The 11,813-nt window shown below is 35.7% G+C and overlaps 1 protein-coding gene across 2 annotated transcripts; it reads left to right on the top strand.

The window, feature by feature from the left end:
• Nucleotides 1-2,279: 2,279 nt before the first annotated feature.
• Nucleotides 2,280-10,480, top strand: LOC145574867 (uncharacterized). 2 transcript variants are annotated; one of them, XM_081632736.1, is made up of 8 exons: nucleotides 2,280-3,287; nucleotides 3,468-4,534; nucleotides 5,923-6,013; nucleotides 6,287-6,444; nucleotides 6,531-6,582; nucleotides 6,683-6,765; nucleotides 6,896-6,989; nucleotides 9,586-10,480. In XM_081632736.1, the coding sequence occupies exons 1-8, from the start codon at nucleotides 2,777-2,779 to the stop codon at nucleotides 10,179-10,181; spliced, it is 2,652 nt and encodes an 883-aa protein (XP_081488862.1). In that variant the 5' UTR covers nucleotides 2,280-2,776; the 3' UTR covers nucleotides 10,182-10,480. The 2 variants fall into 2 exon arrangements, with proteins under 2 accessions (XP_081488862.1, XP_081488861.1); XM_081632735.1 differs by having other exon boundaries at nucleotides 2,280-4,534.
• Nucleotides 10,481-11,813: the final 1,333 nt, after the last annotated feature.

The raw sequence follows: 11,813 nt of genomic DNA, 5'->3' as shown, positions 1-11,813 counted from the left end.
AAAAAGTCAAAATGAAGGCTTATAGTTATCTATGGGATTAGTAAAATCAACTTTACTCCAAAAAGAAAATGATATATAAATATTCTCTAATTTTCTAGAGAAGTAAGCATACTATTGCATGATTGGAAATTAAATGTTTCATGTGGTGCAAAGAGCCAATTTCCTATAATAGTCCTTTTTTAGGTTTTAAAAATGAGTAGCCTACATTGTCAAAAGGCCAATTGTGCATTATGATGTTTCTTCGATGTTTCTTCTCACTTGCTAAATATGTCTAATTAAATTAAACCATTGTACGATTAGCACATGGAAGCATAAACATTAAACAGGCTTAACATTGGTTTTGTCCCCATTCTTCTTTTTGGTCTGATTTTAGTTTTGCCATTAGTAAAACATATTAATGTTAATGCATGGGTCTACTTTAGTGTTAGTGGCCTTTCTTTAATTAGTTCAACAACATAATCATTTTATTAGATTTCTGTCGCAATTGAAACTATATTAATTTGACTAAATCATATATGTAGACTTAATCAAACTATTAAACAAAATTGTAAATCATTAATCTAAAGATTGAACAAACAAAAAATGGGCTTGATAAAAAAAAAATAATAAAACCACAAAAAGATTAATAATTCCGCCAATTAGCTATATGATTGACCACTAATTAATTGTTATGTAAACTATTGATTGTAGATCATGTTATTTCTTTTATATAAAATAATACATATATGGAGTGTAGTAGGTCTTGTATACAACGGGTGTATTACATATACAACATAAAAAGATTTAAATTATGATCATGATAGAGTCACTTCTTTGTGAAGTTAACCTTAAAGATTACTTTAAAAATTAATTTTAAATCTTGTTTTAACACATTTGAGTAAAATGTAAATTCCTCCATTAGTGGCGCACCTTTATTCTTAAACTTTCCATTTTATAGCGGCGGGTGTGCAAGAAAATTGATGAACGTGTAAATAGGATGCTAAACTAGATAACTTGATCTTGCTATTAAGTACTGTATACGAGAGAAAACAGCTTATCCTTGTCGATTGCGGACTACTCTTTTACCTTTCTAAACACGTACTTCGTTTTTAAATTAAACTAGTCTCTTTACTACAATACCATACACGATACGTACATGTTCATATAATACATCTATCATTTTCAAATAAAATAGTCTCTTTTGCTAATTTTAATCTGGCAAATGTAATGAGTAATTGTTCTTTCATAAAAAAAAAAATGTAATGAGTAATTGTAATTTAGCCTCATGTTATCTCTCTTTTCATCACGATAATTTTAATTAGCAAGATTCATGTTTATGTGTTAACAGCAAGAAACGACATTCCATTTTATCATAGGTGAATTCTTTGGTATTGCAAGTGCAACTTTGGACTTTGAAATTTGAATTTTACTATTGTAAATAGTAGAGGGAGGTAAACTTCTTATTCCAAAATTTCCTTGAACCGAAAGGAAACCTCTTAGAGTTATCCCGAAACCTCTTAGAGTTATCCCTTACTCTCAAAATAGAATCATCATAAACAAACCTCTTAAAATGACTTTATATTTGGAATATAATGATTATAAACAAATGTTTAAATGAGTTTATTTTGGATTGTTTTGAATTTTGATCTCTTTATTATTTAGATAAAAAGGTGGCAGTACTATCATAATTTTTTTTCCTTTTCTATTCTATTTTAATATGGAAAAATATGAGACTTGAATATAATTAGATAGAGATTGACATTCCAATAATTGATACACTGCTTCCATATAAGGATCCATTATCATTGCTATTTTTATTTTGGTAAGGAGAAGACACTATCGAATTGGATCCTCTCACATGTCAACTTAGCTTGAATTTGCAAGCAAGACCCCTTGGGCGTGAGGGGAAATGGTAAAGAAATCCCTATCCTTAAGTTGTTTCTAGACAACCTAGTGAGAGCCCACAAGCTTCCTTATCACTAAATCTGCTTAAGGTTTTGTGAATAATAATATTTTAACTAATTTGCAAATAGGTCTCGATTTCACTTACATCTTGATCTCACTCTAACAAACGAGAAACCAAAGAGAAAAACATCCCAAAACTTACACAAAGGATCACTACCACTACTTTACCAACAAGTACATGAAAATTATTGATACCCAAACAAACAAAATAGAAGTATAGTTATAGTCTTATAGACTAGTACCAGAAATTATCATATCATATCAAGTCCCTCATTTACTACTCTAGTACTCTTCCATAATAACCCAACCCCCCCACCCCCAAAAATTAAAAATAAATTAAAATTAAATAAAAAAAACTTAAAAAATAAAAATAAAAATAAAAATAAAAATAAAAACAAAAAAAAGTAGCCGGAGAAATACGAGTAGAACAAGAAGAGCCACCTCACACGGTCACACCGCACACCCTCAAAACCTCCACACTTTCCTCTCTCTTCACTCCTCTCTTTCTCCCCAAAAACCAACCTGTAATTTGCTCAATTGCACGACCTACTTCCATTTTCTCTCTCCTGGGATCTGCAATTTCCCCAATTTAATCCTTACTTTTTCTGGGAATTCCCTCTTCATTCGATCCCCATTTTCTCTCTCCTCTTTGATCCCATCCAAACCTAGCAATAATACACCCCCATTCAACCGCACGACCAGGCCGTGCGAAGAAGAAGACTAAGAGAGAGATTGGTAGAAGGTAAGAGAGAGAAAGAGAACTGAAACCCATTTTCGTTCTCTTTCTCTCTCTTCGTGGGTATTCCTCCATTTCTCCGGAAATGCTCTTACCATGAGCAAAAACGAAGAAGAAGAGGAGGAAGAAGAAGAAGAAGAGAAATTACCCAAATTAGTTAAAGTAGAAGAAGAAGAAGAAGAAAGGTTTTACGAATCTCTTGATCGGATCCTATCTTCTTCGAATTCATCTACATCGAATTCTGAGGATGATAGCGACACCGTTTTGTCCCCTCGCCGACACCGTAGTAGTCATCACCTTCATCACCATAGTTATGGCGGCAAGAGTAGTAACTCTTCTGGGGTTCCGAAATTCCCAATGTCGGCGCAAAACTATGATGTTTGGGTTTCTTCTGAGTCGTTTTCTCTCTCCTCGCTTGAGCAGCGCCGTGATCGGCTTCTTCGGGCGTTGGGATTGTCGGCTGACCCGTCTTTGGCACGGCGTAACAACGCCACGGTCCGATCTGCGTCGTTTGATCATCATATGATTGGGTGCTCTGCTGACCAGCCTTTCAAATTAGCTGAGGATGATGTCTCATTGGCTATTAACCGGTCGAAATCGGATCAGTGTAATTCTGCTTCCTTTTCTTCTACTAGTAATACTACTTGTTGTTCTTCTTCTTCAATTCTTTCAATTCGTTCTGTTTCTGATACTGTATATAGAAATAGTAAAAGGGATAATAATATTAAGTTCAATGTTGATGTTGGTAACCATAATGATATTAAAATTAATAATATCTATAATGAAGGTAATTGTAATGGAGTTGTTGATAATTTGGTGAGTAATGGGTGTATTGGGTCGGTTTCATTGTCGGGTTTGGATGGTTCTAATAAGCTGCCGGTGTGGAGGAGTGGTAGCCGGCAACAAGGGATCAGTGAGATAGAGGTGGAGTGTGGTGATGGGAAGGTTTGCAGAAGTGGGGTTGAGGAGAGTGAGAGAGAAAAGGTGTGTACAATTAAGAATCTTGATAATGGGGAAGAGTTTGTGGTGAAGGAGGTTAGGGAAGATGGGATGTGGAATAAGCTTAAGGAGGTTGGGACTGGGAGGCATTTGACTATGGAGGAATTCGAGATGAGTGTCGGGCATTCCCCCATTGTTCAGGAGTTAATGAGACGGCAAAATGTGGAGGATCAGCTTAACAATAACAAGGATTGTGGTGAGTCTAATGGTAATAATGATAATGGATCTAAGTCGAAGAAGAAGGTTAGCTGGTTTAGAAGTATCAAAAATGTGGCTAGTAGTGTTACAGGCTACAAGGAAAGACGTAGCAGCGATGAGAGGGATACCTCTTCAGAGAAAGGCGGGCGCAGGTCTAGCTCTGCTACTGATGACAGTCAGGATACTTCATTCCATGGACCAGAGAGGGTTCGGGTTCGGCAGTATGGGAAATCGGTTAAGGACCTTACAGCATTGTATAAAAGCCAGGAAATTCAGGCCCATAATGGGTCTATCTGGACAATAAAGTTTAGCTTAGATGGGAGGTTCCTGGCAAGTGCTGGTGAGGATTGCGTAATACATGTTTGGCAAGTGGTTGAATCAGAGAGGAAGGGTGAACTTTTGATGGATAGACCCGATGATGCGAGTTTGAGTCTTCTTGTCTTGGCAAATGGGTCACCTGAACCAAATTTAATTCCTCCGAGCTTGGATAATCCATTGGAGAAAAAGAGGAGGGGTAGGCCATCAATCAGCCGAAAATCTGTGAGCTTGGACCATATCAAGGTTCCAGAGACTGTTTTTGGGCTGTCAGAAAAACCAATTTGTTCATTTCAGGGACATTCAGACGACGTGCTTGATCTCTCCTGGTCCAAATCTCAGGTTAGTGATGTGTGATTTCATTTTATCCTCTCCATAGTATCATTTTGTCTCATTTTATCGTGCTTAGGCTTGAATGTTTGTTTTACCTGTAAATTATAGTGATGCTGAGTTTTATTCTTGTAAATGCCTCAGTGGTATCTATTGTTGAACATAGCTTTTTACATACCACATTCTTGTAAATGCCTTAGTGGTTTCTATTGGAAAAGCCTGTTTGAACACGGGATTTGAATTGATGTTTGACTGTTGTTAAAGTTTATTCTACAGTGTTTCTGCTTAAAGTATCATGACTATCATCTAAGTTTGTAGATTGAAGTTTTAACTGTTAACATTATTTCAAACAATTAAGCACATAACAGCGTTATACATCTACAATTGTTGAACATAACTTTTTAAGTACCACATTCTTGTTGGTCCTTAAACTATGAATACGTTTTGGCGTTTATAGTGGTTTGGCCGTATTGGTTAATAATTATAACTTGAATACTCACTGAATAATTCAGCTCTGAAATGCCCCTAACTTACATGGCATAGTGTCCTCTCTTTTCTGTTGTATAGGAGTATAATCCTTAGTCCTTCCTCACTAAGTATCCTCTTCCCATAATCCTTGGCTGAAAGATGTGCTCTCTCTTTCTGTCTATCTTTACAAGTTATATCCTTCCTCTTTGTTCAATTCACCTGTCCACCATTTGTTGCTTCGCATGTTATTACAGATCATTCCAAAAACAGCTTATTTATCCCCCCACCTCCCATAAATAATTTATAAAAATATAGACCTAAAAGAACCCTCTTTAAATTTCTTTCCTTATTGCCCCACCTTTGCTAATTTATCAACCCAAAGCCCCCGGTCAATGATTACTCTCTCCCTCTGCTAATTTATGAGCCTGAAATCCTTATCACCCTTCTCATCTTCTGTTTTATCTTCCCTCCCCTTACTTTGTATCCTGTATGTGCAGTCAATTAAATATTTAAAAATTCTTCCTTACAATAGACCCTAATACCTTTTTTTTCAGCTGCTCAATTGAACATTTAGCAAAATGTAAAACAATCATCAATATTTTGATGCTTTAAATGTATGATAAATAAATAAATTGGAAAAATATAACCCTGTTATTTGGGGTTGACTTTCATGAGGGAACCCATACTTTGGATTATTTAGGAACTCTTCAAATTGGGATTATCTTTGGACAATCACCGTTAACTAATTGGTGATACTTATTCATTAATTATTACAGTAAATGAATATTTTGATGAACTTTTTAGTTAGCACCAAGTCTGTGACAAAAGATGTCAGCTTCTATGACCCATTTATCAATTGGTGATACTGATTAGTTAGTACAGTACTTTGAGGTTGATTTCCATTAATCTTTGATTCCAATTTTCCTTTTCAGCTTTTACTTTCATCCTCAATGGACAAGACAGTGCGTCTGTGGAACTTGTCCAGCAAGACTTGTTTGAAAATATTTTCCCACAGTGACTATGGTAAGCATGCTTTTCGTTTTCTAGATCCCACCCCTCTCCCGTCAAAAAAAAAAAAAAAAAAAAAAAAAAGATCCCACCCCTCTTGTTTTTTAATTTTAAAAATCCATCTTTGCTGTTCTGCATCAGAGGTTTTTTTTTTTTTTTTTTTTTTGACGAGATGTCAGAGGAAGTTACACAGTTTTCCATTGCTGATGATTTTCTGCATTGTAGTTTGCTAGTTTATAGCTGCTTGCTTTTTTAATTTTCTTAAGACTGTACTTTCTCTTTGCACAGTAACTTGCATCCAGTTCAATCCTGTTGATGATAGATACTTCATCAGTGGATCCCTAGATGCCAAAGTTCGCATATGGAGCATTCCTGACCGTCAAGTTGTTGATTGGAATGATCTGCATGAGATGGTCACTGCTGCCTGTTATACTCCAGATGGTCAGGTATATTGGAATGTGTTAAAAGTGTTTCTGAAACCGTATTGATCATTTTGCTATATGTGGTATCCTGAACTAGTTTATATTTGAAGGGTGCATTGGTTGGTTCATACAAGGGAAGCTGTCGCCTATACAACACATCTGGTATAGTCCAGTGCAGTCTTAAATGTGTTTTATATGATTTGGTTGTATAATGTGCATTTGTTAATTCTCATGCACTGGTTTGTTTCTACTGTGGTTCCAGAAAATAAGCTGCAACAGAAGTGCCAAATCAACCTACAAAATAAGAAGAAAAAATCCCACCTCAAAAAAATAACTGGTTTCCAAGTGAGTAGTTTATTCTTTCTATGGTTGGAAAATTAGTCTGCTGCTTTTAGTTTCAGCATGTTTTCAAGTGTAGCTCTATTGCATTCCTACTTGTCCCATCTGCTGAAATATGCTTTCTTTCACTGAGCAGTTTGCACCTGGGAGTTCTTCGGAAGTTTTGATAACGTCTGCGGATTCACGAATTCGGGTTATTGATGGTTTGGATCTGGCTCACAAATTTAAAGGTACATGATGTAGCTGCTATTTGTCTGACCTTTTTTGTTTTCTCTCTCTTCGCAATTGGTGTTGTGTGAATGTTCTGAAGATCAGGGGGTAGAGGAGTTTGTGGCTACTCTTACCTCCCTTGTGGCTACTCTTACTCTGAAGATTATGGGGGCTTCATTTTTTGTTTTGTTACTTTTATTATTATTTTGTTTGGGAGGGAGGTGGTGTAGTAGTTCCTACGTGTAGCTGACCAGAATGCTTACCGTGATTCTGTTGTGCTGGAAGCAATGTAGAGATTTAAATATGCCTTTTGAATCAAAGATGGCTGTCATCATGTTGTCAATTCTTGAATCAATTCCTAGTCATTAGGCTCTGCTGTTTTGTCCTTTTACTGTATTAGATTTTGTATAGGTAGTGAGTTACCATAGTCTGTGATAATGGGCTTCATTGTTGGGCGGGAATAGGTTCTTTATAGATTAAGCTTTGATGAGCAAGATATTAATTGATGAATATAGTACCATTTCAAACAAGAATGCTGTGGGTTTATGGTGCAAATAGCTGACTAATTGTGTTAAGTATTGAGCAAAATCATCAGCAGAGCTATCTGTGGTAGAGTCTGATTGTGGACCCCATTGGTACTGATTTGGTTCTGTATGTTACAAAGTGAGAAAGAGGTCCTTTGTGGTGCAATGGTAGACCAATTGTGTTATGTTTAGAGCAAAGTTATTTGTAGAGGTTGGAGTCGGATTGTGGACCTCATGGTACTGTGTTGAATTTATACTTTACTCATCATATGAAGTCAGAAAGAGGGCCTGTATGGTAAACATATTAGGTGTGAGCTAACGATGTTTATGGGGACGCGTACCTTTTCATGGAGGATACATCCATTACATAGTGTAGGAACATATTCTATTGGTGCTTAAAGGGGGTGTTTGTTACTTGCCAATCTGTCTGGGATCCTAAAGATGATAATTACTTGTGTCTAATCCTGTGGCACTGAGCTGATATTGCTGGCATCATTATGTTTTTGAAAATTTTGTTGGCTGAAAGTTACAGCACTTTATGTGATCGTGACATTATATATACGGATATACCTATGGCTTATTAATGTGATGTTTTAAGCCAGGCTGTCAAATTTAAGGGTATGATATCTTCAACTTTAATATCACCCCTTCAAATTAAAAAAGGCATCTTGGATCTCTTGAAATATTTCTCATATATTCTCTAATATCACCAATTCTTCATGCCTCTCATTAGTCAGTCTTTTATATTTAAGAGTGAAAATTGGCATTCAACTGTGAATTACAAAAGTCATTGGTGTAAATTCTTTTAGGAAGATATATAAGACATGGGTATTAAAAGTGAAATTGTTCTCATGATATAGAAAATAGTGTGTGAAAGTCAGAGTGTGGCATCGGAAGTTGGAAGGATTAACAATCTGCAGAAACTATTAACTGAATACCTAGTCTATGATAAATGCTGAGTATGTAGATTGCTTTCTGACCTAGTGTCTTCTGCTTCTCATTGTTCCTTAGAGTTTATATTGTCCATTGTTGATTTGTTACATTGTATAGATGTAGGGTTCCATGCACCCTCTAAAAATAGTAGCTGACTAGCTGTTCTTTTGGTTCCATTTGCCTTCTAATAAATAGGAAAATGAGATAGATCAAGAACTTCATATAGCTTTGTACCTGACGATATATGGGGTATTTTTATCCCTGTAATGAAATGATTATCAAAATGTATTGCGTACTCTAGTTCTACTTCTGGGTCTGATATTTTCGAGCAAGATTACATGTGTGATGCACCCTGCATTTCGTTTCTCGAAGTCATGATATGGTGTGGAAATCTCCCTTGTGTCTTAATCTTTTGCATGTCCATGCAGATTTTTGCCTTTGTGGTTACGATTGTCATGTGATTTAGTAATCTTTCAGAACTCCATTTAAATTGATGGTCCCATACACGTGGTCCCTTGGTATAACTCATCAAAGTGTCGCGTGCTAAATCTGAGAGCTGCATTAGATACCATTAGCTTAGAAAGGTTTATTATTTAAATAGTACATTCTGGTTATGTTTTTTTTTTTTTTGTACATTTAAAGTACTTAGTTTTCAAATTGAATAGTACTGCTAGGCTTGCGATCTTCTGGAATTAATCTGAATTTATACCCTAGTTGTATTGAGAATTTGAGGAGCGCCTTTTATGCCTAGCTCTGCTAGGATTTTCATTTAATGTTGCCTGGTCACTTGTAGTCATTGGGCTGGGTTTACAATAAATAATAAACTAGAACTTACAAGATTCAAGGATTCATTCAGTGATTATCATCACTGTTTTGTGCATATCTAGTATAAAAATTCAGGTTAAATAAGTAAAACTATGTTTGTGCAAAGTCGAGTTACTCCGTGTGTAAGAAAGGTTGCTTGAGCCTTTGACTGTGTTTGAAAAAATGAAGCCAGGCCTAGAAGATCGGAAGAAAGTTGTCTTCATTATGTGAATCAGATTATGATGTTCTTGAATTGGTTAAAATTAGTTATGATGTTCTACATTCTGCTGTGCAATGATGTCTGTTTATCTGGTGTCCTAAATATCGGTTTAAATCCAATTCCATCTCAAAATAGGGTTTCGCAACACAAACAGTCAAATCTCAGCCTCCCTCACTGCGAATGGCAAGTATGTGGTGTGTGCCAGTGAGGATTCTCACGTGTATGTGTGGAAACATGAAGGTGAGTCCAGGCCTAGTCGGAGCAAAGGAGTGACAGTCACACGCTCTTATGAGCATTTCCACTGTCAAGATGTATCTGTGGCTATCCCATGGCCTGGTATGGGTGAACCGTGGGGACCCCAAGATCTATGCTCTGAAGAGCAAAATGGGATCCGCCGTCATTCGGAGGGGGTCTCAACAACCAACCACCCTCCGACACCAGTGGAGGAGTTTACCGGAAATGATAGCTCTCCTGCATCAGGTTGCAGCAATAGTCCTTTCCGTGGTACAATTTCCAATGCACCCAACAGCTATTTCTTTGATAGAATTTCATCGACGTGGCCAGAAGAGAAGCTTCTTCTAGCCACCAAGAACCGGAGTCCTCGTGTTAGTTTGGACTTCTCCAATGGAGTGCTTCAAAATAGGGCTGCTTGGGGATTGGTGATTGCAACCGCTGGCCTCAAAGGGGAAATTAGAACTTTTCTAAATTATGGATTGCCAGTGCGGATATAGGTATGATTTTTGTTCGCCTTTGTTTCCATATCATGTACAGGGAGAGATTTGTATTATTTATGAGTTTCATTTCTTGCTTGCGATGTATTCGAGCATTGAGGAAGAAGTACAGATTTATTGGAGGAATGGGAGAGAAAAAAGAGTTTTATAATTAAAAAAAAAAAAAAGAAAAGAAAAAAGAGGAGGGTAAAAAGTTTTACACCGTGCATTTAGAAAAATGGTGGATTAAATGTAATCCAAAATTGTAGAGTTATGCCACAAAGCTTATTGAGTTTAATGAATTCTTTTCACAAAATTCATTATCATTTGTTTTACACAGTATTCATGTGCCCAGTGTAGTAGTTTATATAAAAATGTTATGTGAGGCAAATGTCAGATCTCATTATCATGTGAAATGACATCCTGTAATCATCATTATCTGTGCATTTTGTCAGTAATCATTTTTTTTCTAGTTGGAGATTATTATTTTGCCCCTTCTTGTTTTTGCCCATCAATTCCGACTTTGAATCACTCTGCGACAATTTACTATTTCATGTTTATGCTTTTTACTTATCTAATGATTGAAAAACTAAGTTTTATTACCAACCTCTTCCTTTTTTTTTTTTCTTCTTCTTCTTCTCCTTAATAATCGGCTATCAAATGGGCCGTTAAATGTGCTTCAACAAGCAGGTTGTGAATTTATCCTAATATTCGAGATAAATTACAAACACAAATTCTTGTATGTGACCACAAGCAGGTTGTGAATTTAACATATACGAAGTACAAAAGAACTTGTTTGCTTAACAAATTACGGAGTTATTTTTTTTTTATTTATATTTTTTTTGGCGATGGATTCTTGAATTTTGTGTTGGACTAAAATATTTACATCTTCAATCTAGTTTTTTCTTAATTTTTTAAATTGTTGATTTGTGCAAGTCCCATAAAGGTACAAGTGACTTTGACAATAAGCAATTAAGCATTGTTGGAATGATTTGGGGTTTATGCAACTCCTTATTCCAAAGATGAACAACTCAATAATATCTTTCGGTTAACAGTTGGAGATTGCGTGCAATTTAAAGATGCTTTACTATTTATTTTTCTTGTTCCAACGATGAACAACTTAATAAAGGTACTATTAAGCTTTAGGACTTTGGAGAACTCGAGTTTTAAAAATTGGCATGGTCGCGAGTTACTTTGGATTCTTTGCGCTACATATTGAGTTCTCATTCTACTAAAATATTTTAGGCCCGTGTAATATGAGTTATATTATTGTTTCCATCACTCTTTAAAAAAATTACTTCGTTTTAAATAACTGTAATATTATGACGTCTTGTTGGATTCGACTTGAAATGGTTTAAAATATCTGATTTTTTATAATTTTTACTAAATGACAATTAGAGATATTAGCAGTCAAATATGTGCATTGACAAGTGTGAAATTCCAATCATTGTACTTATAAGAAAAAACAGAAGAAGTATGTTGATAGAATTGCAATTTTCTAAACTAGTTTTTATTTTATAAGGGTTTAAGTAAACCAAAAATCGAATAAAACGCATTCATCAAGGAGTTTGGACTAATTTTCTTTGATCCTGCTGTAACATATGACGATAAGTCTGTAACGTACGACAATAAGTCGATAAGTTGTGCATGAAG

The sequence above is a fragment of the Chenopodium album genome, chromosome 13, assembly GCF_948465745.1.
Source record: "Chenopodium album chromosome 13, dcCheAlbu1.1, whole genome shotgun sequence".
Taxonomy (NCBI): domain Eukaryota; kingdom Viridiplantae; phylum Streptophyta; class Magnoliopsida; order Caryophyllales; family Amaranthaceae; genus Chenopodium; species Chenopodium album.
This window is presented reverse-complemented; position numbering and strand designations above follow the sequence as displayed.